At 40.9% G+C, this 27,220-nt stretch overlaps 1 protein-coding gene across 2 annotated transcripts in view; it reads right to left on the minus strand.

Annotated features, from left to right (window-relative positions):
* Window positions 1-24,726, minus strand: part of FAM3C (FAM3 metabolism regulating signaling molecule C) — a 54,291-nt gene extending 29,565 nt beyond the window's left edge. Inside the window, 3 exon segments of one of the 2 annotated variants that reach the window (NM_001099147.1) lie at window positions 3,918-4,022; window positions 9,076-9,130; window positions 24,574-24,656. In NM_001099147.1, the coding sequence (NP_001092617.1) occupies window positions 3,918-4,022; window positions 9,076-9,088 (118 nt within the window). In that variant the 5' untranslated portion in view covers window positions 9,089-9,130; window positions 24,574-24,656. 2 annotated transcript variants of the gene reach the window in all.
* Between the last annotated feature and the right edge of the window lie 2,494 nt (window positions 24,727-27,220).

A 27,220-nucleotide genomic window follows, 5' to 3' on the forward strand; every position in this document is an offset into this window, starting at 1 on the left:
CAAAGAATAGCAAGAGGAGATACGAAAGCCTTCCTCAGTGATCAGTGCAAAGAAATAGAGGAAAACAACAGAATGGGAAAGACTAGAGATCTCTTGAAGAAAATTAGAGATACCAAGGGAACATTACAGGCAAAGATGGGCTCAATAAAGAACAGAAATGGTATGGACCTAACAGAAGCAGAAGATATTGATAAGAGGTGGCAAGAATACACAGAAGAACTGTACAAAAAAGATCTTCACAACCCACATAATCACGATGGTGTGATCACTGACCTAGAGCCACACATCCTGGAGTGTGAAGTCAAGTGGGCCTTAGAAAGCATCACTATGAACAAAGCTAGTGGAGGTGATGGATTCCAGTTGAGCTATTTCAAATCCTAAAAGACGATGCTGTGAAAGCGCTGTACTCAATATGCCAGCAAATTTGGAAAACTCAGCAGTGGCCACAGGACTGGAAAAGGTCAGTTTTCATTCCAATCCCAAAGAAAGGCAATGCCAAAGGATGCTCAAACTACCACACAATTGCACTCAGTAAAGTAATGCTCAAAATTCTCCAAGCCAGGCTTCAACAATACATGAACCAAGAACTTCCAGATGTAAAAGCTGGTTTTAGAAAAGGCAGAGGAACCAGAGATCAAATCGCCAACATCTGCTAGATCATTGAAAAAGCAAAAGAGTTCCAGAAAAACATCTATTTCCACTTTATTGACTATGCCAAAGCCTTTGACTGTGTGGATCACAATAAACTGTGGAAAATTCTGAAAGAGATGGGGATAGCAGACCACCTGACCTGCCTCTTGAGAAACCTGTATGCAGGTCAGGAAGCAACGATTAGAACTGGACATGGAACAACAGACTGGTTCCAAATAGGAAAAGGAGTATGTCAAGGCTGTATATGTCACCCTGCTTATTTTACCTTATAAGCAGAGTACATCATGAGAAACGCTGAGCTGGATGAAGCACAAGCTGGAATCAAGATTGCCGGGAGAAATATCAATAACCTTAGATATGCAGATGACACCACCCTTATGGCAGAAAGTGAAGAAGAACTAAAGAGCCTCTTGATGAAAGTGAAAGAGGAGAGCGAAAAAGTTGGCTTACAGCTCAACATTCAGAAAACGAAGATCATGGCATCTGGTCCCATCACTTCATGGCAAATAGATGGGGAAACAGTAGGAACAGTGGCTGACTGTATTTTTTTTTGGGCTCCAAAATCACTGCAGATGGTGACTGCAGCCATGAAATTAAAAGATGCTTACTCCTTGGAAGGAAAGTTATGACCAACACAGACAGCATATTAAAAAGCAGAGACATTACTTTGCCAACAAAGGTCCATCTAGTCAAGGCTATGGTTTTTCCAGTAGTCATGTATGGATGTGAGAATTGGACTATAAAGAAAGCTGAGTGCCAAAGAATTGATGCTTTTGAACTGTGGTGTTGGAGAAGACTCTTGAGTGTCCCTTGGACTGCAAGGAGATCCAACCAGTCTATCCTAAAGGAGATCAGTTCTGAGTATTCACTGGAAGGTCTGATACTGAAGGTGAAACTCCAATACTTTGGCCACCTGATGCAAAGAACTGACTCACTGGAAAAGACCCTGATGCTGGGAAAGATTGAGGTCGGGAGGAGCAGGAGACGACAGACGATGAGATGGTTGGATGGCATCACCGACTCAATGGACATGAGTTTGGGTAAATTCTGGGAGTTGGTAATGGACAGGGAGGCCTCCTGTGCTGCGGTTCATGGGGTGGCAAAGAGTCGGACACGACTGAGCAACTGAAGTGAACTGAACTAAGAGATAATGGAGGACAGAGCAGCTTTGCAGGCTACAGTCCATGGTGTTGCAAAGAGCTGGACATGACCTCGAGACTGAACAACAAGAAATCAGAATGAACAAAGGCTGAGGGTCTGTGTCTGTAGATCACATTCACATGGACAGAGCAAGTGGGTGAGGGGAAGTACAGGTCAGGAAGGTAAAAGCAGGCTGGGACTGAGTGCTATTCTGGTAGGGAGTTTAGATTTTACTCTGCAGTAGCTGGAAATACTGAAAGTTCAAGAGTTTTGAGAGAATCCCTCTGGCAGTGTTGACACAGGCAGATATCAAAGATGAGAAATAGACACAGGAACATCTCTGAGATGCCCAAATAAACCATCCAAACTAGAGATGATGATCCAAACCAGAGAAACACTGTGACCTCACCCAATCTCTTCTCTCTGAAAACTGCATTTTTTCCCAAAATAATTTTTCATTTGTACCTTTTCTGTCTGTTCAATCTCTTCCCATTGATCTGTAATTCACTGACTTTTTGCCCAAGGACTACAGACAAGCCAAAGCCTCTCCCTTACATCAAAAAGGAAAAAAAATCTTCAACTTCCTTCGGCCTTGAGCTAGGATCCCATAACCATCTTCCTTTACTATAACCTTTCTTAGAAGAACGAGCTACAACACACTGTTTCCACAGCAACACTGAACAAGTCCTAAATGCCTTCCCTGTTTTCGCCCCACCCTTCAATTGAAACCAGCTGTGCTCTCAAAGGAACCAAGCTGGCCCTCTGCAGCAACAGGACACAGCCCAGAAGTCAAGACATGTCTCACCACACTTGCAACAACTATTCTACGCTTGATCCTGGATACCTCATTTTAAGTTGCGTGCCAAAAAATAGACGGTTAGGAGGAAAACAACCAGCACATTAAGAAGAATGGTTCAAAGGGAGGATTTCATAAATTGATAAGATAAAACCTTAGACAAAGATGGCCTGGTGGAGAACAACCACAGCTTAACTATGTGAGAGATCCAACAGGTAGAAGTAAGACCAATGGACTAAAATTACTTGGAGTATAAAAGGTAGAATTCAGTGCAATATAAGGAAGCACTTTTAAGTAGTCATTGTAAGAAAAGTCACCTGAAAATGTATAAAAATAAATACGTACAGAAATTAAGGACTATGTGTCAGAACTGTTTAAAGCCCAATACCAGTACATGGTCTCTGGAGAGGAAATCAGCCATCACCTGGGAGCTTGAAATGCAGACTCTCAGGCCCCATCCAGACATTGAATCAGAACCTGCATTTATCAAGATTCCCTAGAGATTCCTCTGACATAAAAAATTTAGAGAAACAGTGGTTTAAGGAGTCTTGAAACTAGATGTGAGAGGGAGTTTATTAGGTCTTGGGGATCCCTTCCAAATACTAACTTATGGAAAGCAAAACTCATAAACTATTCCAGAGATCCATAGGCTGTTTCATCTGATCTCTGCCTACTAGGTCAAAACACTGTTTCTATGTTTCACAGTCTGACCTTTCATTAGTAATTTTTTAATACTTTAAACAGTGCCCAGCCAAAGCTTATTCAAATATTTCAAATGTTAACTTATTTTATCAACTTAAAAGATTTTGTTTAAAACTGAAGTAAGGCAGCTTTTAGTGGGACATTTACAACACAGCATCAAAGAAATTGGTAAAAAGAAAAATTCTGCAGAAAGAAAATGAGGGTAGGAAAAGCAAGATGGATGTCTATGTCTATTTAAAATGTTTTATCATGACTCCTAATCACTTGCTAATTGAGGGTTAGAATCAGCTCCAAGTTTTTAAGCAGCCAATTCAAATAGGGTGTGATATCTTCTAGAATGTGCATTTAAAATGCCATGATTAATATCCCTAGGCACACATAAAATAGGCCCCATTAAATACATTCAAAATGTTGAATACAGGATTCATGCTTTATATCGAATTAATTGTAAGATTTTCTATTGTGTATTTTAGAATATTCTAATGAATTGCACTTACCAATATAATTACATTTTCTTTTCTAGACAGATTAAACAGTAGAGTGACTCAATGTTGATAACTCATAAAAATTTAAAGACAATCTCATCACAAATGAACTTCAAGAAAGGGTGAAAAAAATAAAAACTTACCAAATAGATTTCCTAAACTTGCATCCATTTTTATTTCGAATACTTGAGAAATAACATAGAATGTCAGTAAAAATACTGCCACAGCGACCACCAACTTTGCAGCACCTATATACAGGGCAGAAACAATTGAACATGAACTTATGAGCCCACAGAACTTTGTATTATGCATTACCATGGAAAAGTATAAGTGAATATTAAAACTCCCTAAGACTATTAAATATCTAATAATATTTATTATTGGATTTTAATTTTACTTGAGTTACAACAAAAAGTATACCAATAGTCAATTTGATTGACTTTGCTAATCAAGGAAGTATGAAATTGGCTAGCAACCTAGACACAGGACTGTTTTAAGTCATCTGCTTAGTTCTCACATGTAAAAAAAAAAAAAAACATGACCCACTATCAACTTCTGACTGACTACACCAAAGTATCATGACTAATGGAATACCAACACCAAGTTTGTGGGATGACTCACTTCCAGTCGTTTTCAATTATAAAGGGCAGTGCTAGATACAGAAGACACAAAAACACTGACCCTTCTGGAGACACTAAGGCAACGGACGGGATGTCCACTCGGCAAGGAGTTCTCAAGTGAACGGTAATGAGTTTACTGTCCTCTGGAACCCACATATCTCGTGGAGCACACAAGTACTCCTGGTTTGGGGAACAATAATATCTCCCCACACCAGGAAGTTTAAGACATGCCTTCCCCACTCCTGCAGGACTTAATTCAGCACCTACTTCATTTGCTTCATAAAATGGTTACATGGTAAGCTCTGTGAACACTCTTAGCCTTCCATACCTATCTTTAACTATTTCTGAGTGCCTTACAAATAGCACTGCTACTAACTAATTAACTGCTTAATATGAATCAGCACTTGTCTTTCTCCTCCAGAGCTAAGCAAATCTTGGAAAGTGAAAGTAAGAGAAAGAAACAGAAACGAAAATGACCGGAAAGGAACAACATCTTCTTCCTCTTAGAATTTCAGAGACATCTCATTAGTTTATTCAGAAACAATACTAATATTTTTCTGTATAATCTCCATTCCCCTCTCAGGTTACTAAAAATTTCATTTACACTGATGTGAAGGATCAACAGTCATCTCACTATCCTTGAGGAAACAAAGTCCCCAAGTGAGGCAAGTGTCCAAGATTACAGCTCTCTTAGCATCAGCACAAGAATAGGAGCCTGGGGATCCTGACACAGCCCAGTGCTTTGTCACTAATAGCAAAGCACCACATTCTTCAGAGAAACTACCCAAACTCAACTTAATGGGTAAGGAAGAGGAAAAAAGAGCTGTGTTCATCCTAATTTTATAAACCTGAAATGACTGGGAATGCATCCTTACAGGGGAGGGAAGTGAATGAACTGATGGTAATCAGAAGGGCTTATGATGCTCTATCAACATAGAAATGAGATGGCAAGGAGGAAGCCTAACTACTAATCAGTTCCCATCCCTGCCTCCTGCGCTGTACCTTCTCCCGCTCCCAAAACTGCCTCCTGTTTTCAAGACTGACTACAGGTCATCTATGTGAGGAAATAAAATTCCACCGGGTTTGAACTCTTCCTCACGGGGTCTAGCAAAGCGCCTTGAACATTCTCTCAACATATGTCATACTCTCAATATATGTTCGCTAAACAGATGAATGATTAACACGTGGCATGTTTCTTCTTGATCTTTTAAGACCAAGGGCTGGAAGATTATATGTCATATGACAGTCTAAACATCTCATTTTCTAAGCATCAGGGGCATGTGCAAATAATCTTTCCCTATTCCTTAAAATAGATATATGAAAACTTGGCTGTTCACAACTGAAATATTAGAACAATTAAAACACCAAGTTCATAATATATGAACACTCTAGACTAAATTCCATTCCAAACTAAACATAAGCCTATGTTAAACAAACTATCTACATCATATTTATAAATACATATATATAATATATATACACACACCATTTACTGAGTGCCTATTACAGAGCTAAATGCTTTATAAGCACAGTATCATTTGCACAGCCTAATGGCAACCCACTCCAGTACTCTTGCCTGGAGAATCCCATGGAGGGAGGAGCCTGGTAGACTACAGTCCATGGAGTCACAAAGAGTTGGACACAACTGAGCAAATTCACTCACTCAAGATACTATTTTCAATTTACAAATAAGGCAACCAAGGTGAAAAATCTAGATCCCTTGCCTACTAAGGTCACATAACTAGTTAGTGACAGAACTTAATTTTAAATCAAGACCTACTCAATTATAAGAAACCATACCTAACAGAAGCAGAAGATATTAAGAAGAGGTGGCAAGAATACACAGAAGAATTGTACAAAAAAGATCTTCATGACCAAGATAATAACGATGGTGTGATCACTCACCTAAAGCCAGACATCCTGGAATGTGAAGTCAAGTGGGCCTTAGAAAGCATCACTACAAACAAAGCTAGTGGAGGTGATGGAATTCCAGTTGAGCTATTTTAAATCCTGAAAGATGATGCTGTGAAAGTGCTGCACTCAATATGCCAGCAAATTTGGAAAACTAAGCAGTGGCCACAGGACTAGAAATGGTCAATTTTCATTCCAATACCAAAGAAAGGCAATGCCAAAGAATGCTCAAACTACCACACAATTGCACTCATCTGGAGAATCCCAGGGATGGCTGAGCCTGGCGGGCTGCCGTCTATGGGGTCCCACAGAGTCGGACACGACTGAAGCGATTTAGCAGCAGCAGCACACGCTAGTAAAGTAATGCTCAAAATTCTCCAAGCCAGGCTTCAGCAATATGTGAACCGTGAACTTCCAGATGTAAAAGCTGGTTTTAGAAAAGGCAGAGGAACGAGAGATCAAATTGCCAACGTCTGCTGGATCATCGAAAAAGCAAGAGAGTTTCAGAAAAGCATCTATTTCTGCTTTATTGACTATGCCAAAGCCTTTGACTGTGTGGACCACAATAAACTGTGGAACATTCTTCAAGAGATGGGAATACCAGACCACCTGACCTGCCTCTTGAGAAACCTATATGCAGGTCAGGAAGCAACAGTTAGAACTGGACATGGAACAACAGACTGGTTCCAAATAGGAAAAGGAGTACGTCAAGGCTGTATACTGTCACCCTGCTTATTTAACTTATAGGCAGAGTACATCATGAGAAACACTGGGCTGGAAGAAGCACAAGCTGGAATCAAGATTGCCGGGAGAAATACCAATAACCTCAGATATGCAGATGACACCACCCTTATGGCAGAAAGTGAAGAGGAACTAAAAAGCCTCTTGATGAAAGTGAAAGAGGAGAGCGAAAAAGTTGGCTTACAGCTCAACATTCAGAAAACGAAGATCATGGCATCCAGTCCCATCACTTCATGGGAAATAGATGGGGAAACAGTGGAAACAGTGTCAGAGTTTATTTTGGGGGGCTCCAAAATCACTGCAAGATGGTAACTGCAGCCATGAAATTAAAAGACGCTTACTCCTTGGGAGGAAAGTTATGACCAACCTAGATAGCATATTGAAAAGCAGAGACATTACTTTGCCAGCAAAGGTCTGTCTAGTCAAGGCTAAGGTTTTTCCAGTGGTCATGTATGGATATGGACTGTGAAGAAAGTTGAGTGCCAAAGAATTGATGCTTTTGAACTGTGGTGTTGGAGAAGACTCTTGAGTGTCCCTTGGACTGCAAGGAGATCCAACCAGTCCATTCTGAAGGAGATCAGCCCTGGGTGTTCTTTCGAAGGAATGATGCTAAAGCTGAAACTCCAGTACTTTGGCCACCTCATGCGAAGAGTTGACTCATTGGAAAAGACTCTGATGCTGGGAGGGATTGGGGGCAGGAGGAGAGGGGACAACAGAGGATGGCATCACCGACTGGATGGATGTGAGTTTGAGTGAACTCCGGGAGCTGGTGATGGACAGGGAGGCCTGGCATGCTGTGATTCATGGGGTCGCAAAGAGTCGGACGCAACTGAGCGACTGAACTGAGCTGAACTGATTAAAGGAACTAGGAGAAAACAAAAGCTCTAAGAGACGGAGAAGTTGGAGGTGGAGAAACTAACCAGTAAGAGAATAAGCAAAAGATCCTGAGAGAGGCAGGCAGGCGAATACCAGCAGCACCTCCATGATGATAGTTATGGACCTTCTATTGCAGAGGGGCTCCTCCAGAGCTGTCACCATCCACCTTGGACTTGGAAGGGCCTACCCACAGTACACCACAGTTCCCATTCCATCCACGAGAATCCCTCTTCCTTTCAGCCATGGATTGCTCTAGTCCAAGAGTGTCCCTGTTTTTCATAAACCTAGAAAAACTTGAAATATTTACTAATGTCTCACTGTAAGAATAATGGCTATAAGGATATTTCAAAGCAACCAGGATCTTTTTTTTTTTTAATTAGAAGAGATTAATTAGTCTAAAAGCAATAAACTAATAAGCTAATCTTCCTATTCCTTCATTAACAGTAGTCCCTTTGAGACCAATACTAGGAAGCATGCCAAACATAAAATCAGCATTCAGTGAATAATTATGCATCAATTAACCTTGGTATTATTTGTCAGAATCAGAGAAATGGACTAGATGACAAAGCTAATTTGAACTAGAATGAATGCAGAAATTATATGAGAAAGAGAAACTTGCTTTATTCTGGGCTTAAGTAATGTACTTTTAGACCTATACTCTTAGAGATGTTCCTGTAAGAATATTTTGTTTACTGATGAGATGATAATCAAAAGAAAGACTATCTTGATTTTGAGAAATGACAAGGTCTCTCCTAGGATGGACACACTCTACTTAGTGGAAGTGTCTATGTAAAATGTGAATGTCTTCTATGGCAGTGCCTGTGATGGGGTGCACATACACACATATACATAAAACTAGGCAAACAAGCTTAATGTATAAGGACATAAACATTAAAAAACCTAACTGAAAATATTTAGCATAAATAATTTCAACAAAAGTACCCCACAAAAACTTATACAGAATCCACTAAACGTTCCATTTGTGATTTGCCAACTACCTGAAAAGGTAAAAAGGCTAAATAATGATTTAGTTTGTTATATTCAGTTGCACTCAATATAGAAAATGATTTTTTTTTATAGTGTCATTCAGTCATCACAAAACAAACAGGTTACACAAGAAGTAAAATCATTCCTACTGAATTAAGTATCTTACCTGCTACCCTCATGTTTGGTTTTTCAGTCTCTGGCAGTTTTCATTCAATAAGCTCCTAAAATCAAAAGAAAAGGCAAATATCGTTAGGTCTAGAATGAGCCTTCCTCCCTAGATTGAGTTTAATTTGGAGTGAATGTGTGTGCATGCTAAGTCGCTCCAGTCATGTCCAACTCTTTGTTACCTCATGGACTCCATTACCTCCAGGCTCCTCTGTCCATGGGATTCTCCAGGCAAGAATACTGGAGTGGGTTGCCATGCCCTCCTCCAGGGGATCTTCCTGCCCCAGGGACTGAACCTCGGTCTCTTATGCCTCCTGCATTGGCGCAGGTTCTTTACCATAGCGCCACCTGGGAAGCCCTCGGAGTATATATATTAAACTAAATAGATGTCATGATATTTCTAAGTATTCTACCAGTATTAAAATTTAATGGAAAAACCCCTTAGCACTGGGCCTGTCTCCTTCCACTGGACCATAAAAGTTCCTGAGAGGAGGGTGTATCTAAAATTACTCTGTCCCCCAGCTCTGAAGGATCGCGGGAAAACCTCCCATCAGGCATGTGGACAGAAGATAATGCTTTGTTGTTCTCCGTGATTACCCATCTGTAACAAACTTTTGATATTTAGTTCCAAACCTTCAGTTTTCAGTTGAGATTCAAAGAACTTAAGCTGCTTATCTAGTCAGGGACAAATTACTTGAGAAATGGGGAGAGGATTTATGTCTGCGCGCTCCTGCTCCAGGGCTCACGCCAGTATATGATGCTATTTCATTTTTAGTAGGACACAGTTCAGGTGTCACTATAATAAGCACTTATAGGAAAGGCACCTTATCTTAGTACCAGGGTTCCTCTTCCTCTTCATGTTTTCAATATAAGTTTGTGAAAGAACATATTTAGACGTATAGAATTGCCATTTTAAATATCCCCAGCAATTATGATTATCGACAGTGTATGTTATACATCAAATAAAGAAACTATAATTTTCTATTATTCTAATAACAACAAGAAGTAGGTACTGAAAAAAAAAATCTGTGTATAGGCTTGTGTGTTTCCCCCCTAAGAAGTAACTCAAGATAGGCAAAAAAAATTTTTTTTTTAATTAGGAAAGCAAGTATATGAGTTTGATAGGAAATTCGTGCTCAAGGTCAGCTGGACACTGTCCACAGTTTACTCAATCTCTTGTACAGGAAAGAATTCAAAAGAAAATTTTGATTAATAAAGTACACCCATAAAAATATATATATTTCTTTATTTTAGATTGTATTTTAACCTGGATGTTTCAATGTTGCTGTCTGATCATGTAATTCATAGAATGGCTCAAATAAAAACAACAGCAGATCCCCGAAGGACACTGAAAGGAAGTGAGACATCCAGTTTTCTTATTCACCAATTAGGAATTATAGGGGGTGGGGATGGAGAGCATAAAAAAAGAACCAGTGTTTCTTACGTGAATTCACTTCCTTCTGCTCAATCTACCCTGAAGAAAATATCAACATTTATACTAGTACTGAACTGAGTATTATTGATTTCTTTTCCTTTATGAGTTATCTGAACACCTTCTATATAATAGGAAAAGTCAATGTTATATATCTGTTTAAACAACTTGCTTAGCCACAGGCCAGGAAAACATTAAAAGGAAACAGATACTGAAGTAGCCACAAGCCACCACATAAAAGCAGGGGGGGAAAAACTTGGCTTCTCAAATGAAAACCCCAACTAGTTATAAATCCTCTTTTGACTTCCAGCAAGATAGAACACTACGTTCACAACACACACACATGCCTTTCCTCCCAGCTAATACTGCAAAATATCCTCACTCTTATCTGAATGTGGCCTGGGATAATTTCTCTGGAGTATGATAACCAGTTGAGCAGATACCTGCTGTTCTATTTCTTGGTTTCCATTACCTGCCAAGGAGGTCACACCTGCACCGTTACAATCACTGCCTCATGTACTGCCCCTCATTTGGTCTGCCTAACCAGCCTGCTTCCAAACTTCCCACTAGTAAGACCACAATATAAGCAACTGCAATGGTCTAGCTGAATTCATGTTTTCCATTGAATTTCTCAGAGAATAACATTTAATAAAATCTCTAAAACCTCATCAAATCTCAGCCACAAACACATTTCTAGTTTGCTTAAGAAGCAAATTAATGATGCAAGAGTGTAGATCGGCATAAGGAAAGAATACTGAAAGTATTTGAGAGCAAATCAAGGGGCATCTGTTTACAATGTGCTAATTCCAAACCATTCCTAACTTGTCTTCTTAGAAGGACATTAAAAACAAACAAAACATTTACAGAGAATTGTCCCGGGGAAGGAACATTTAATGGAGTCTGGTATTCACCTCAGGCTGAATCTCCAACAATCAAATGGAGGTACAACAGGTCCAGAGAAAATGAACACCACATCAAAAGGGGGGACAAGGCCTCTGCTAGAAATCCAGAGCTCTTTAATTCAGGGTCAAGAGGTGAGAATTTGATAACTGTTCTTATATATTCATTAAAAAAGAGAGATATAAAAATTAGAGTCATTTACCAAAACAGGAATATGGGTGGAAGGAGAGTGTTTTTAAAGATTAAAATATATATATATAGTATATTTGTGAAGTATATTTTTCTCTCTCCCCCGCCCCGACCCAAAAGTATAGTCTAGGTCAAAACAAGTTCCCATGTATTAGATCAATGGTTACCCATATCATCGGTTGCTAATGTGTAAAGCGCATAACCCTCAGGGTGCACTGCAAGCAGGGCCACTGTGCTTGCTCTGACCAATGAAACACCATTCTGGATAAACACTAATTAAGTAAGCAATCTAGAATGAAGGAGGGAGCCTGAATTAGGACCTCTGATTGACACACTAGATTTCTTCAAATTTCTTGTAATTTAAACATTTCATTTAGCCCAACCATCTACTTTGATTTAATTTATGGAGATTTGCTAAAATTAGGCCTGAATAAACAGATCCTGTCTTAGAATCAGTCAACTGATTCTAAGGGATGATGGATAAAAACACAGGTCAAATGATACTGTCATTCTCTCCTTGAGAAGTGGACTCAAGCTATATCCGGTGAATTAGAAGAGCACCATTCTACACCAACAAAATAAGCCCTAGGAACGATTATTCACCATGAGTGTAAGACTGTGCCAGTTAGCAAAAACTAGGTAATGAGGCAAACAGCTGAGTAAGTCACGCATTCTTATTTCATGTAATCTTCCCAATAACCCTACAGCATTATAGATGAAGTCAAGAGATTTGTTCAAGGTCATATAAAAGGTAAGTAAGAAGCTGATACTGTAAACAATTCCACCTCCCTTTCACCCCAGCAGCTCTCTGACATGTTCTAAGAAGCTTGTTGACAAAATTCCATGCCAATCAATCTGGCTTTTGCAAATTGCTCTGGGAATCACTAATCCCTGCTGCCAACTAGCCCCTCTAGGGCTCTGAAGGTTTGTCAAAATGACTAAGCCTGTGTATTAGAACACTTCGTGCAAGACAGAAAGGCCACAAGAGAATGAAGAATACCAACAAACAACAATCAATTAAACCAGAAGAAAATACAATTATACACCAAAAATATCAGGAAAGCTGACTCATTTGAAAAGACCCTGATGCTGGGAAAGACTGAAGGCAGGAGAAGGGGACGACAGAGGATGAGATGGTTGGATGGCATCACTGACTCAATGGACATCGGTTTGGGTGGACTCTGGGAGGTGGTGATGGACAGGGAGGCCTGGCGTGCTGCAGTTCATGGGGTTGCAAAGAGTTGGACATGACTGAGCAACTGAACTGAATTGAACCACTCCATTCAATCCACGTTTAACTCAGTTATGGCCAAACGGCAGTATAAGGAAACAAAATTTGCAACCCCAAAGGTCTCTTTGGTGTGTTAATTACTTCCAGTTGGAAACAGTCAAGGGAAAAAGATCCTGATCTTCCCCCTTTGCTGCCTTAAGAATTTATAGGGGGTCTATTCAGAAGAAGCTATTACCATAGATAATGATAGTATGAACCAGATGCGAAGATAGCGAGGAACCTAGCAGAATCTGCTTGCTAAAATTCCTCTAGGTATCCCATTGTCACTGCAAGACCCAGGAAACATTTACCAAACATTTGCTCTTCTGTCTCCAAGGGAACTGCCCCCTCCTCCCCTTTGAAGTCCCAAACCACTACCCCTCATATTCCTTCTCTTTTGTCTTTAGCTGAAGATAGTATTTTATGTGAGAATTTCCGCCATTTTGGCAAGTTACTCATTTTTCTCGGATCTCCCCCATGTATACATGTTATTAAACTTCTGACTTTCTGTTAATCTGTTTCATGTTAATTTTAGACCAGCCAAAAGAAACTAAAAGGGTAGAGGAAAATGTTTCCTCCCAGACGGCAATTTTAAATGAATCAACTGAGAATCAATAGACGATTCTAATATTCATGTGAATTAAGGCTTTTCCAGAAGACCAACGGGAAAAGAAGTCAAAGTCTAAAAATTGATTTGAAGTACATTTAGGCCTTGTGATGGCTAATTTATGTGTCTACTCCACTGGGCCACTGGGTGCCCAGACACTGTACTTGGTTAAACATTCTGGATGTGTCTGTGAGAATCTTACTGGATGAGATTAACATTAGAGTAAAGCAATTTGCCTTCCCCAAGTGAGTGAGCCTTGTTCAATCAGTTGGGAGGCCTGAAGAGAACAAAAAGGGCTGAGTAGAGCAGCATTCACTCTCTGCCTATAGTCTTCAAGCTGGGATATCGATCTTCAGTTTCAGCTCAGTCACTCAGCTGTGTCCGACTCTTTGCAACCCCATGGACCACAGCACGCCAGGCTTCCCTGTCCATCATCAACTCCAGGAGCTTGCCCAAACTCATGTCCATCAAGTCAGTGATGCCATCCAACCATCTCATCCTCTGTCGTCCCTTTCTCCTCCTGCTTTCAATCTTTTCCAGCATCAGGGTCTTTTCCAATGAGTCAGTTCTTTGCAGCAGGTGGCCAAAGTATTGGAGTTTCAGCTTCAGCATCAGTCCTTTCAATGAATATTCAGGTCTTCACCTGCCTCCAGATTTGAAACTTATACCACTTAATTCTCCCAGCTCTCAGGCCTGTGGCCTCAGACTGGAACCATATCACTGGCTCTCCTGCCTGCTGACTACAGATCCTGCAACTTCTCAGCCTTCACAACTGCACAAGCCGATTCCTTCTGATAGCTACTTATCTTAGGTAGGCAGATACGTGTGCTTCCCAGGTGGTGCAGAGGTAAAGAATACACCTGCAAGTGCAGGAGACTCGGGTTTAGTTCCTGGGTCGGAAAGATCCCCTGGAGGAGGACATGGCAACCCAGTCCAGTATTCTTGCCTGGAGAATCCCATGGAAAGAGGAGTTGGGTGGGTTACACTCCACAGGGTCTCAAAGAGTCAGACATGACTGAGCAATTGAGTACATACACACAAGGTAGATATTAATAGACAGGGAGATAGACAGACAGACAGATGGTCTCCTATTGATTCTGTTTCTCTGGAGAACCCAGATCCCCTCAAGACCAGAATGTAATAGACGAAATTTTCAGTCCCAGAGCAGTAAAGGAGAAAAATGACACAATGCTGAAACATAAAGAATGCTACAGCTAAAAGTCACAAGGGGAAATTATTCTAATATTATGTTTACAAATACAAGTATGGTATTTAAAGAAAATTATTTGCAAAAAATACTTGCATTTATGTAAATAAAACAGAGCAAGTGTTGGCAACTTTCTGTAAAAGGGCCAGAGGGTAAATGCTTTAGTTCTGTGGACCACAGTGTCGAAGTGAAAGTGTTAGCCCCTCAGTCAGGTCCGACTCTTTGCAACCCCATGGAATGTTGCCCGCCAGGCTCCTCCATCCTTGGGATTCTCCAGGCAAGAATACAGAGTGGGTTGCCATTCCCTTCTCCAGGGGATCTTCTGGACCCAGGGATTGAACCCCAGGTCTCCCACATTGCAGGCAGATTCTTTACCAGCTGAGCCGCCAGCAGACCACAGAGTCTCTGTCAAACCTACTCTGTTCTGTGGTTATAACTGGAGAACAATTGTTCACAATACTGAAACAAATGGGCCCAGTTGTGTTATAAAGAAAAACTTTTATTTATTAAAATTTTCACATTATAAGCTATTATTCTGCTTTTGCTTTTTTTCTTTTTGATCACTTAAAAATACAAAAGCCAATTTGGCTCGTGACCCATTAGACCCATCAGTCATAATTTGCCACCTGAGGTAAAGGAATTAAAAAAATGAAATTGAAATTTAAAAAACGTTTAAAATAGAGGAATTAAAAACTTTCCTGACCATGCTCTAATATGCCAACATTTCTTGCTGGACTACCTGCAGTATACAATTCCCATATGGCTTCTATGGGACCTCTGAGCAGTACCAGCAGAGAGGAAGGACTGATCAAACAACCCTGAATTCTCTGTTCCATTCATGTTCACCACACATTTTCACAATCAACTGCTCTCCACATAAGAAGCATCTACTCAATGAGAATCAACATCACAGATTCTCTTCAAAAGAAAGGAAGGTGTCTTTCCTTTCCTACAGATGCAGCTGTCCACCTACAGTAAAGACAGGAATAAATCTATAGACTCTGGAATGTTTTTCAAAGGATCCCAGGAGACATTAAAAAAAAATGGAGAAAAATTAAGCTCATTATATATCCTTTCATTAACTGTAAAAATGATGGTGAGGAGAGCTTAACTGCTTTGGTAAGTGTTTAAAAGTGATTGCTTGTGTGTGTGTGTGTGTGTGTGTGTGTGTGTGTGTGATGGACTTTAAAAGGGCAAAAGGATATGGGTAACTGTGTCTGATCAATTTTTTAAATTTCAAATATTTAGTTTTAAGGAACCTTCGCTTTAATAGAAAGCTATCACCGTATCAGGTGCAGACTGTTCTCAAGTACTCGTATCATCCAGAGGCCATTTGCACACATCTTCACCAAGAGGGGTACATTTTTGAAATAACAAAATGAAGATGGTAAGAAGATTGCATTCACTTGAAAGAATCTTAACATTCAAAATACGTGAGTTGCTATCACTATATTATAAGTATTGTGAATTTAATAGAATTTGCTGTTTTCTGTTAAGCAACAGAAAAAAACCCAGTTACTACCTTGAAAATATTTTAGTTCTCATAGGAGACTCTGATACAAAATCCTAGAGAATGGATGTTTCTAAAATCTACCAGTTTAACACACACATGTGTCAGACACTTAAGTGGAAGTATGACCTGAAAAGATTAAAGGGAAAATTTTAGATGTCTGCGTAACAACTGGAAAAGTATCCTAGGTTTTTAAATGATCAAACTAATCTTATTAGAAGGAAAAAGAAAAGAAAAAGGAGCTAAAAACAAAGCATTTGGGAAGGAAAGGAGGACATCTGTATAATTCTACAGTGCCAAGAATATATTCACTTTTTCCAAAGATCACTGAGGAAAATGTAAGTGTATCCACTCTCCTGCAAAATGGCCTTCAAAAAGACGAAACTACAAAGCAACAGACCAAACACTTTAAAATAATAATTCAATAGATCCAATAAGTGAGTTTCTTCAGAAGGAAATGGTAATATTCTACTGAAAACCTCAAGAAGAGAGGGATACAAATGATCTAATCCTGGATTTGAAACTTTTCTGAACTAGCATCATATGGTTTTACTTATTTTCTTAATAGCATCACATTGAAATTACATTAAAAAGAGGATTAGTATCTAACTGGGCCTCAGAAACAGAATTAAAAGCATACTATGGAAAAGCAGAAATGAGCCAGAGGGCACCTCTCTCCCTGAAATATTCTGGGTGCACTCAGCTTTCCTCCGTAGTCCACCCACCATAAATTGCTATCCTTTGCTTTTATTTGCTTCTCCTGGCAGTGCCTGGACAAAGTAACACTTCAGAGATATTCCGTCTGATGTGCAGCAGCTGGATAAAACTCCATTCTTTTAAGAACGAGACAAGACAAACTGTAACTGTCATCCTGTCTTGTCCCTCCAGTTAAAAACCAGTTACAAGCAGCCGTGCTAACCATGCAACTGTCCTGCCTGTCCTGACTCAGCCCCAATGACGGGTGGAAGGGAGGAGGGGGAGCCGAGCCTGCCAGACCACACATACCATCCTCTAAGCGCAAAACTACTTCAGCACTGTTCACCCAACACAGAGAATTCCACAGGACAACTCCTTCCACCAAGATGAATCAGCTAGAGACCTAAAGTTCTTTCCCCTTCAGACAGTTGAGATATTAGACATCTAAAATACTTCAGTTGATTAACAAGCATTTAAACATGTTTTCTGTATATACTTCAAGTGATTAGACACTAAGTGGACACATATCCCCCTCCCCCCCACTCCAAGTCTAAGCAGCTTTCTACAGACAAAAAATATTTCATTTGCCAAAATGATGCCACTGGAGGAAGCAGCATAGCAGGAGGGGCTGTTCTTCACTGAATTCTCACTGGTGAAGAAAGATTCATTTTAACCTATGTTTTAACCTAGTCTCCTCTTCAGGCCCCAATGTTCCACTGTGGTGCTTCTCTTGAAGTTGGTAGCCAGAATTCTGGTTCACTGTGACCCACTGAGAAATGGGCTTCTCTGGTAGCTCAGCTGGAAAAGAATCTGCCTATAGTGCAGGACACCCTGGTTCGATTCCAGGGTCAGGAAGATCCCCTGGAGAAGGGATAGGCTACCTACTCCAGTATTCTTGGGCTTCCCTGGTGGCTCAGATGTAAAGACTCCGCTTGCAATGCAGGAGACCTGAGTTCGATAGGATGGGAAGATCCCCTGGAAAAAGGAATGGCTACCCAGTCCAATATTCTTTACCTGGAGAATTCCATGGACAGAGGAGCCTGGCAGGACAGTCCATGGGGTCGTAAAGAGTCAGACATGACTGAGAGACTTTCACTAAGAAATGGAGTATTTCTTGCCACATCAGTAACCAAGAATGTCTCAGTCAAGGAGATTCCAGCCCTCTACTGTGAGTTCCTAAGCCCTAAGAGCACTCAGAAAAGAGAACACCTGTGATCTAGCAGCCATCAAACTACAGCCACTCCCTACAGAGAGTCCCAAGAAAGTTCAAGATGTGGAAAACACAGGATACAGGACCCAGATAGCTGAGATACATATGAAAGGAATGATTTCAGTGAGCCCAGACTCTTGCAATAAATTCCTTGAGTTATCTGGCTTCCTTTAATTAACAATAATCTTTTGCTGTTCGGACTACCTGTCCCTTGTTACGAAACTTCTATATAACCTGTCCCCTGCCTCCCCTCATGAAAGCAGTTCTCACAGGGTCATTTGAGATGCTGTCTCCTGGGCTTAAAGTCCTAAAAATTCCACCAAGTAAAACATAACTCTCAACTTTTAGCGTGTGACTTTTTTTAAGTCAACACCAAACTTGGTGCTGACACGGATTACTACCACAAAATCCTAAAACTACTCAACACAGGTGGCTGGTGTATATGCATGTAACTGGCTAGCTGGCATCAGGGGTTATGAACTCTCTAACAGAAGAAAGGGTGACAAAAAAGAACTCAAATGAGCAAGCCACACCAATGTCACTGTAGCATAAAGTACAAATTTTAATGGACTACACAAAATGGAAATCACTAAAGTACACAGAAGCTTAAAAATAAGATTTCTGAACTGATCTGCAACACCCACACATAAAAGACTGGAAATGGGTACGCTGAAAATAACATGGGGCCAAACTAGAGTGCATTACACTCTGATACAGTTACACTGCATTTTAAAACAAAGGCATCAGTGTAATCTTCATTACAAACATAGGTCAAGTACAGGCATCCTATGTTAAACTCTATTATAAACAAATTTTACAAAGTATAAGGCCTAAAGGACTGTTACATTATAATTCTTTTTACCCATGGCTTCATTATAACCCTTCACTGTAACAAGAGGGGCTTGTGGTGTCTCAGGTACCTGACATTCTACTTTACTGATTCTAAGAAGCACACTATCTCCTTTCTTTTAACAAGTCTTAAATCAGGATGAGGTTTACAACCACATTTCTTCCTCTTAGTAGTGTGTAAAATAATGGTGTACCTTACAAACAGCTTAGATTCAATGAAATCCCATATCTGGTTCTTTGAAGCCCTAACTATAAAATAGCCCACATCACGCGCACACAGGGCTTCCCTGGTGGCTCAGCAGGGAAGAATTCACCTGCCAATGCAGGAGACCTGGGTTCAATCCCTGGGTTGGGAAGATCCCCTGGAGAAGGAAATGGCAACCCACTCCAGTATTCTTGCCTGGAAAATCCCCATGGACCGAGGAGCCTGGTGGGCTGAAGTCCATGGGGTCACAAAGAGCCAGACACAACTTAGCGACTAAACAACAACATCAATTACTGGTAGGCCTTTTATTGGGTTGATCAAAAAGTTCATCAGGGTTTTTCTGTAACATCTTACGAAAAAGCCCAAATGAACTTTTTGGCCAACCCAATACAAGGCAAATTCCTGGGCCTGGAATTTCTTGGAGAGAGGATTAAAACTCCTGCATGGTTAATAAACTCCCCAGGTGACCCTCAGTCAAGCTCAGATGTGAGTACTTCAGCCCAACAGTACATCAATCCAAACACACAGCGAAGTCTAGAGTAGGGCTGGGGAGTGAGTCAGATCTAGGCCACAAGAGCCCAAAGGTAAAATTCACAATACAAGAATCTTCATTCTTTCCTTAACAATGGAAATCAGCTAGACTCTGGGCCGCATCTCCTGTGAGAGTGAGGGAGAGAAGAGCAGTGGATAAACCTGGAAACACTGTGTGAGGAACAGAGCAAAGAGAACTCCTGTTTGCAATGCTTACAACAGAGTGTAAAATTAAAACCATCCCAATATTTTCTTGCAGCTTTCCTCTACCAAATCAGAATTTTGCTTAAAAATTCATAATCCAACTGAAGAAATGAAGTGGGGATCAGATTTCTGTAACTAAGAGTACAAACATATCCCAAATAGAAAACGAGACAAAATGACATTTCTTCTGTCAGCTCCTGCAGAGTTTCACAATTGCTGACTAAATGGCTGTAATGTAACCTGCTTTAATCTTACACTATACCATCCAAGAGGAGAAAGAGAGATGGACGAATGGATTGATAGACACAAAGGGAAGGAGGGAGGGAGAGATATGATCAATAGCAAAATAAAACTAAATACATTTTAACTATAAGTTGAACATAAGTAAAGAAGTGTCTAGTTCACAAATCGCTACAAAAAGAGACAAGAGAAAGGTACAATTTCCATAGAGTATAACTATCTTCATTTCCTATAATTCCAATATTTTACACTGTATCAGATGGGATGGTACAGGTACCTAATTCTGAATGTTTTAGAAGTCCCCTATATATTCCCTTCATTTATACAGTCTTTAAGTTAGTCTTCAGAATTTCACTGTACCAGCGCAGACATAATTCTGTTAGTCAAATTATTTACATGAAGAAATGGAGAAGCAAAGAGCCTCCATCTGCCCAAGGGCCTGGAGAGTGTGTCATTTCTATCACAAAATCAAGAATGCAAGTTAGCAGCCATTTGCAAAGAACAGATAGTAAGAAGCTTCTAGTGTAAAATTTTCTGAACCAATTAAAAATTCATTTTTTTGTCAATCACAGGTCCTTCAAGACACATTTAATGATATCCTAACTGCCAATGGCACAGTGGTAAAGAATCCCCCTGCCAAAGCAGGAAACAACAGGAGATACAGGTTGGATCCTGGGTCAGGAAGATCCCTGGAGGAAGATATGGCAACCTACTCCAGTATTCTTGCCTGGGAAATCCCATAAACAGAGGAGCTTAACGGGCTACAGTCCATGAGGTCACAAAGACTCAGACGTGACTGAAGCAACTTAGCATAGCACGGCACATGGATAGCTAGGCAGTACATCTGATAACCATGATACTATCTAAACAAGCCACGATGAAAATCAATTCAGACTCACAGCTACAAACATCTATATAATTTTTTCTTACTGGCACACAAAAACTCATGAGGATCCATCAATGGATGAATACTAAACAAAATGTGGTATGTATCTATACATGGAATATTATTCAGTCATAGAAAGGAACAAAATGCTGATACAGGTTACAACATGGATGAACCTTTAAAACTTAATGTGAAGTAAAAGAAGCTAGACACAAAGATCACCTATCTTATGACTCCATTTACATGGGATATTCAGAACAGATAAATCTGTAGAGAAAGCAGACTGGTGGTTGCCATAGGTTGGGGAATGGGGTAATTCCCATTGTAATTGCTTAATGAACACGAGGTTTCCTTTTGGGGTGATGAAAATGTAGAATTAAAAGATGTGTTGGTGGAATGCAAACTGGTGCAGCCACTATGGAGAACAGTGTGGAGATTCCTTAAAAAACTGGAAATAGAACTGCCATACAACCCAGCAATCCCACTGCTAGGCATACACACTGAGGAAACCAGAATTGAAAGAGACACGTGTACCCCAATGTTCATCGCAGCACTGTTTACAATAGCTAGGACATGGAAGCAACCTAGATGTCCATCGGCAGATGAATGGAAAAGAAAACTGTAGTACATATACACAATGGAATATTACTCAGCTATTAAAAACAATGCATTTGAATCAGTTCTAATGAGGTGGATGAAACTGGAGCCTATTATACAGAGTGAAGTAAGACAGAAAGAAAAACACTAATACAGTATATTAAAACATATTTATGGAATTTAGAAAGATGGTAATGATGACCCTATACGTGAGACAGCAAAAGAGACACAGATGTAAAGAACAGACTTTTGGACTCTGTGGGAGACAGCGAGGGTGTGATGATTTGAGAGAATAGCATTGAAGCATGTATATTACCATATGAAACAGATCATCAGTCCAGGTTCGATGCATGAGACGGGGTGCTCTGGGCTGGTGCACTGGGATGACCCTGAGGGATGGGATGGTGAGGGAGGTGGGAGGGTGGTTCAGGATGGGGAACACATGTACACCCATGGCTGATTCATGTCAATGTATGGTAAGAACCACTACAATACTGTAATTAGCCTCCAATTAAATAAATTAATATTTTTAAAAGATGTGATGACCTCCCAATACTATGAATGCACTAAATGTCATAGAATTGTACACTTAAAAATAGTAAATTTTATGTTACGTAGATTAAATTTAATTTTTAAAGGCAACTGAAAAACTCACCAGAGTAAAGCTAGAAAAATAAAGAACAGATGAAAATTAATTAGATTAGAAATAAGGGAGATATAAGTAATAAAAACAGCTTGAATCAAATGAAAAAGTGAAGAAGACAATGGAAGAATACTGATGGGGTGAAACTAGAAACTTAGAGGTAGTGGAACATAATTTTCTCCCCTGAGAAAATATCAGCTGACTCTATTTTAAGAGCAGAATAAAATTCACAAAACCTTTTCAAGTTTAAAGAGCTTGGGAGTCATGTGCAATCACCCCAATCAGATTAAGGAAATTAGGCAAAAATATGATATTAATAAGGTGGTCAATGCCCTCTATTGGGCAATGAACTAATTGCAGAATTATTGCTTAAAATCCCAATTCTCTGATCCCAAGTTCAGGAACTCTTCTGGACTAAGTTTAAGACAAATGTTTGCTATTTACTAAATTCTCAGCTAGATGCATTTCTGTGATGCATAAGACCAAAATCTCTTTCTTCTTAGGTCTTGGACCTTTCAGCTTTGAGAAAGGAGTTATAAAAGTAAGGAGTGGCGGGGTGGGGGAAGATTCATACCTCAGATAAAGTACAGTAGCTTTGAGAGCCAAGGCTGCCTTATTCACAGTATCCATGTTACCTATAATTACCAGCAGGCACAAATAAGTACTCTGGTATGTCTAATTATGAATATACAAGTTTTCAAATACTGAGGCTGACCATTTAAGACTTAAAATATGTGGTTAAATAAAAGTCAGACTCTCTGATGTCCCACAAGGACTACTTATCACCATTCAACAACAATCTCTTTATCCTCTGACATTCTCTCCAATGATCTTTTCCTTTTTAAAGGTATCTTCTTTAATTACAAAAGATTTAGTTACTTAGTAATTCTTTTTAAAATTGTAACAGTTATTAAGTTTATTTAAAAGGCCACTTTAACCTAGTGGGCTCAGTCTTACTTTACTCCCTTTTAAACAGAAGATCCCTCCACTGGGGTCTTGGGGAGGAACCTGACCTGTGTCCTTTTTTGAAGCCTCATTTATAGGTGATTCTGAGAGATCCCCTGGGAGAGTATCACGGCATCAAACTCTTTCTTGCTATCAAGAAAAATGAGTTTAGAAAACATTACACAGACTACAGCTTCTCACACCTGTATAAAGGGTGGGGGGAGGGGGGAACGCTGTGATTTAATTAGTAAACTGCCACAGAACTTGAGACTGGCAGCCTTTAAAAGGAGGTATAGTTAATGATATGGATATGACCACAACCAGATGCTGATTCTGCCAATCTCTTGCTGGTGTTAGTAATTTGTACTCAATAATGCACTGTATGAAAAACATTAAGGTCTCCCCAAAACCTATAAAATTTGACAGGATATCACTAGCCCTGAAAGGTAGTTAAGAGTTCAAGGGGTCTGGGATCTCCTGCTAGTCTCTATCTTTTTGATCCTAACCTCTAGGGGAGATCATATTTTCTCAGTAAAATTGGGAAAATACACAAACGGACCTACTCTATGGGTCGTTAAGAAATAAAATGTGCATCGGAAAGCAGCTGGCACAGCGCCTCGTAAGCAACTGTATTCATATTCTTTTTGGCCAAATAGAAAGAAACAAAGAAAAGCTTCTGTGAATTAAACAGTTTTGTATGATAAGAAATTTTTTAAAAAATACAGAGTGATGAAAACAAAAAAAATTACAGCTGGAGATTGTCAGTCCATCACTCATTATTTAGATCTAGGGTCACAAATTGTAACATATTAACTGTGAGCTTAGCAGCAAACAAGTGGGAAAGAAAGAAAAGAAAAAACAGTACGTCCATCCGTGATACTGAATTCCAATGGGCTGGATAGGTTTAAAAAATAAAAAGTACCTCCAGCTCAGAAGACACTAAAACTTTACAACTAAGCCAAGATCGCCCTCCACAGAGTTCTAATGCAACATCCAACTCCATCCCCGCCCCTTTAGAGCACTCGGCCCGCATTTCCGACCCGAGCTGGAGACCGAGCGCGGGACGCGCGCCCCAGGTGCCAGCCCCAGGCCGGAGCGCCAGGTGCAGGCGCCGCCCCGCCCTCCGCGGAGCCCGGAGACCGGCCGCCGGGCTGGGGATGCCCGCGCGGGGCCGGCGGCCTGGACCCCCGGCCCGCCACGCTCCGGTGCCCCGCTCCTGTCGCGCCCTGCCCCCGGCGGGATGCGCCCCGACCACCCGGGCACGCCCCGGGCCGGCAATCGCGGGGTGAGCGGAAGATGAAGGTGAAGGTGGGTCCCCGGCTCCCCCCAGCCTCCCTGCCTTCGGCCGCGGCACGGTCCGCCTCCCCGTCCGTCTCACCGGCCTCCCGCCCGCCTGTCCGCCGCGCGCGCCCGCTTTCCGGCCTCCCTACGGTCAGTCTTGCAGAAGGCCGACGGGAGCCGCCGCCGCCGCCTCCCGCTCGCTCCTCGGCTTCCTCCCGGGTTCCTCCGGCTTCCCCTCACCCCTGCGAGTGGCCAGGAGGAAGCCAGCTCGCCGCTGGGCCGCCTCCCCCACTTCCCCGGCGCAACCAATGGGCCCCCGCCGCTGGCAAGCCGCGCCCGCCCCCTGGCGGTGGAGGACTGCGCTGGCGCCGTGCAGGCCTGAGGAAGGGCCTGAGAGCAAAGGGAGGGGTTCTGCGGCCCCGCCCCCTGTCCGCGCCGGGCTGTCTGGACCTGCCACGTGGGAGCGAAGGGGGCGGCGGCCGTCTGCACTCCAGGACAGGGCAGAAGTGTCACGGCCTCTCCTCGCCCTCCCCCGTCCGCCACCCTCTGCCTTCAGTCACACTTCTATAATCCCCGCCTTAAAGGAAGAAAATTTAAAATAATCAGTCCCATTTTAGAGCTCCATATTCGAGATGATCATTATTTCCTCCTGACTCCTTCCAAACTAGTTCACCTATGGCAAAGATACTACCTGACTGAGCACTAGAACGCTGGTAACCTTAAATGTTGGGCTCAAGGAGAAAGGCAATTCTTGTATTTTGCACCTCACTTTCGTTTAATGTATTTAGCAACATAAAAGAAATGTTTTTCTCCTGTACACACCTTTTCGCACGATCATGTGTTAACTGGGAGGTCAAACCAAAACCTGCAAACGCAAAATTGTTTCATAATTCCTATCCATATTCCAAAATAATAACTATAACCCTTATTAGCAATATTAGGTAGAATATCAGGACAATACATGGTTGTAGAAATTAAATTGCATTAAAGAAATAATAGAGTTTAATCATAGTATTCTACCAAGTCTTAACATACCTGGAAAAATAGAAAATACAGAACTTAAATAATAGCTATGAATTTGGAAGTTTGTGTTCCATGATAGGATGAAGAGAGCCTTCTTTGCTTGCACCTTGCTGGGCCTTTGGGAATGTGTTCTCATTTAATACTCACAACTCAGACTGAAGTCGATAATAGCTGTGTTTTGCTTTAACTGATAAAAAAAACCCAAGACTTCAAAGTTAAGTTTAAATCACTTGTTTGAAAATATAAGGGAGTAAGTTGTGAAGTTGGAATTCTAGCCTGGTCCATCTAGCTTCAAACAAATAAGGCACTTCATTTCTTATTATACAAAAATACAACATGTACACACCTTCCCTTGATCCCTAGGTCCCACTGAGAGAATTTCAGTTCAGTTCAGTCACTCAGTTGTGTCTGACTTATTTGCAACCCCATGAACCGCAGCTCGCCAGGCCTCCCTGTCCATCACCAACTCCCGGGGTCCACGCAAACCCATTTCTGTCGTGTCGGTGATGCCATCCAACCATCTCATCCTCTGTCATCCCCTTCTCCTCCTGCCCTCAATCTTTCCCAGCATCAGGGTCTTTTCAAATGAGTCAGCTCTCCACATCAGGTGGCCAAAGAGAGAATTTAGAAGCCTCTTGATTAGAGAGGTCAGGCCATATTTGTGAGAAAAAAAAAAAAAAAAAAACTTTTTGCTCCATAATCAAATTGGCCTGTATGGAAAGAACATATGGCATAGTATTATAGCACTACACTTGAAACAATTTCTGGGTTGAACATGTGCTGAATAACCAATGACCATAATATATAGCTTCAAACCCTTCAATAGGTAATGAAATTAATAATAGTGGGTCACAATCGACATTTTGTTATTGAATCACTGAAATAGAATAGAACAAAAAAATCAGAGTTCCTAGCATAACTTGAAAATACATACTGTTTCATGAAATATTTGTACAATATTAAGTGTAGTTGAGTAGATTACAGCATCCTGGGCTACAGTGTAAATTATATTTTTCATACGGATTGCATTGTTTAAAAGTTGGTAAATCATTTCTTTAGCACAGCTGTTAATCAACGATTTTTTTCACCTGCTGTTTTACTTGGCAAGAGGCAGGAAAGCAGGAAAAACACAGGAGTAACGATAAAGTTAATAAGACTACAAAAAACTGCAGCTCCGAGAGGCTTAATCCAAACTAACGTTTCTGTGTTACATTATAATAATACATTACATTTAATAATAGGTAATGATAATTCATGGGAGAAGGCAGTGGCACCCCACTCCAGTACTTTTGCCTGGAAAATCCTGTGGATGGAGGAGCCTGGTGGGCTGCAGTTCATGGGGTCGCTAGAGTCGGACACGACTGAGCGACTTCACTTTCACTTTTCACTTTCATGCATTGGAGAAGGAAATGGCAACCTACTCCAGTGTTCTTGCCTGGAGAGTCCCAGGGACGAGGAAGCCTGGTGGGCTGCCGTCTCTGGGGTCGCACAGAGTCGGACACGACTGAAGCAACTTAGCAGTAGCATGATGATTTTTATTTTTAAAGCCAATGTTTATTATGTATTTGCTGTGTTCCAGGCTCTTTCCTAAACTTCATATATATATATATATATTTACTCATTTAATCCTCACAATAATCCTATTATACCTAAATCCTAAATACCAAGGAGAAAAGTGCATAACAGGGCCAAGATTCAAACCCCCAATGCCCAAAATTTCA

This window comes from Bos taurus, chromosome 4 (genome assembly GCF_002263795.3).
Source record: "Bos taurus isolate L1 Dominette 01449 registration number 42190680 breed Hereford chromosome 4, ARS-UCD2.0, whole genome shotgun sequence".
Taxonomy (NCBI): domain Eukaryota; kingdom Metazoa; phylum Chordata; class Mammalia; order Artiodactyla; family Bovidae; genus Bos; species Bos taurus.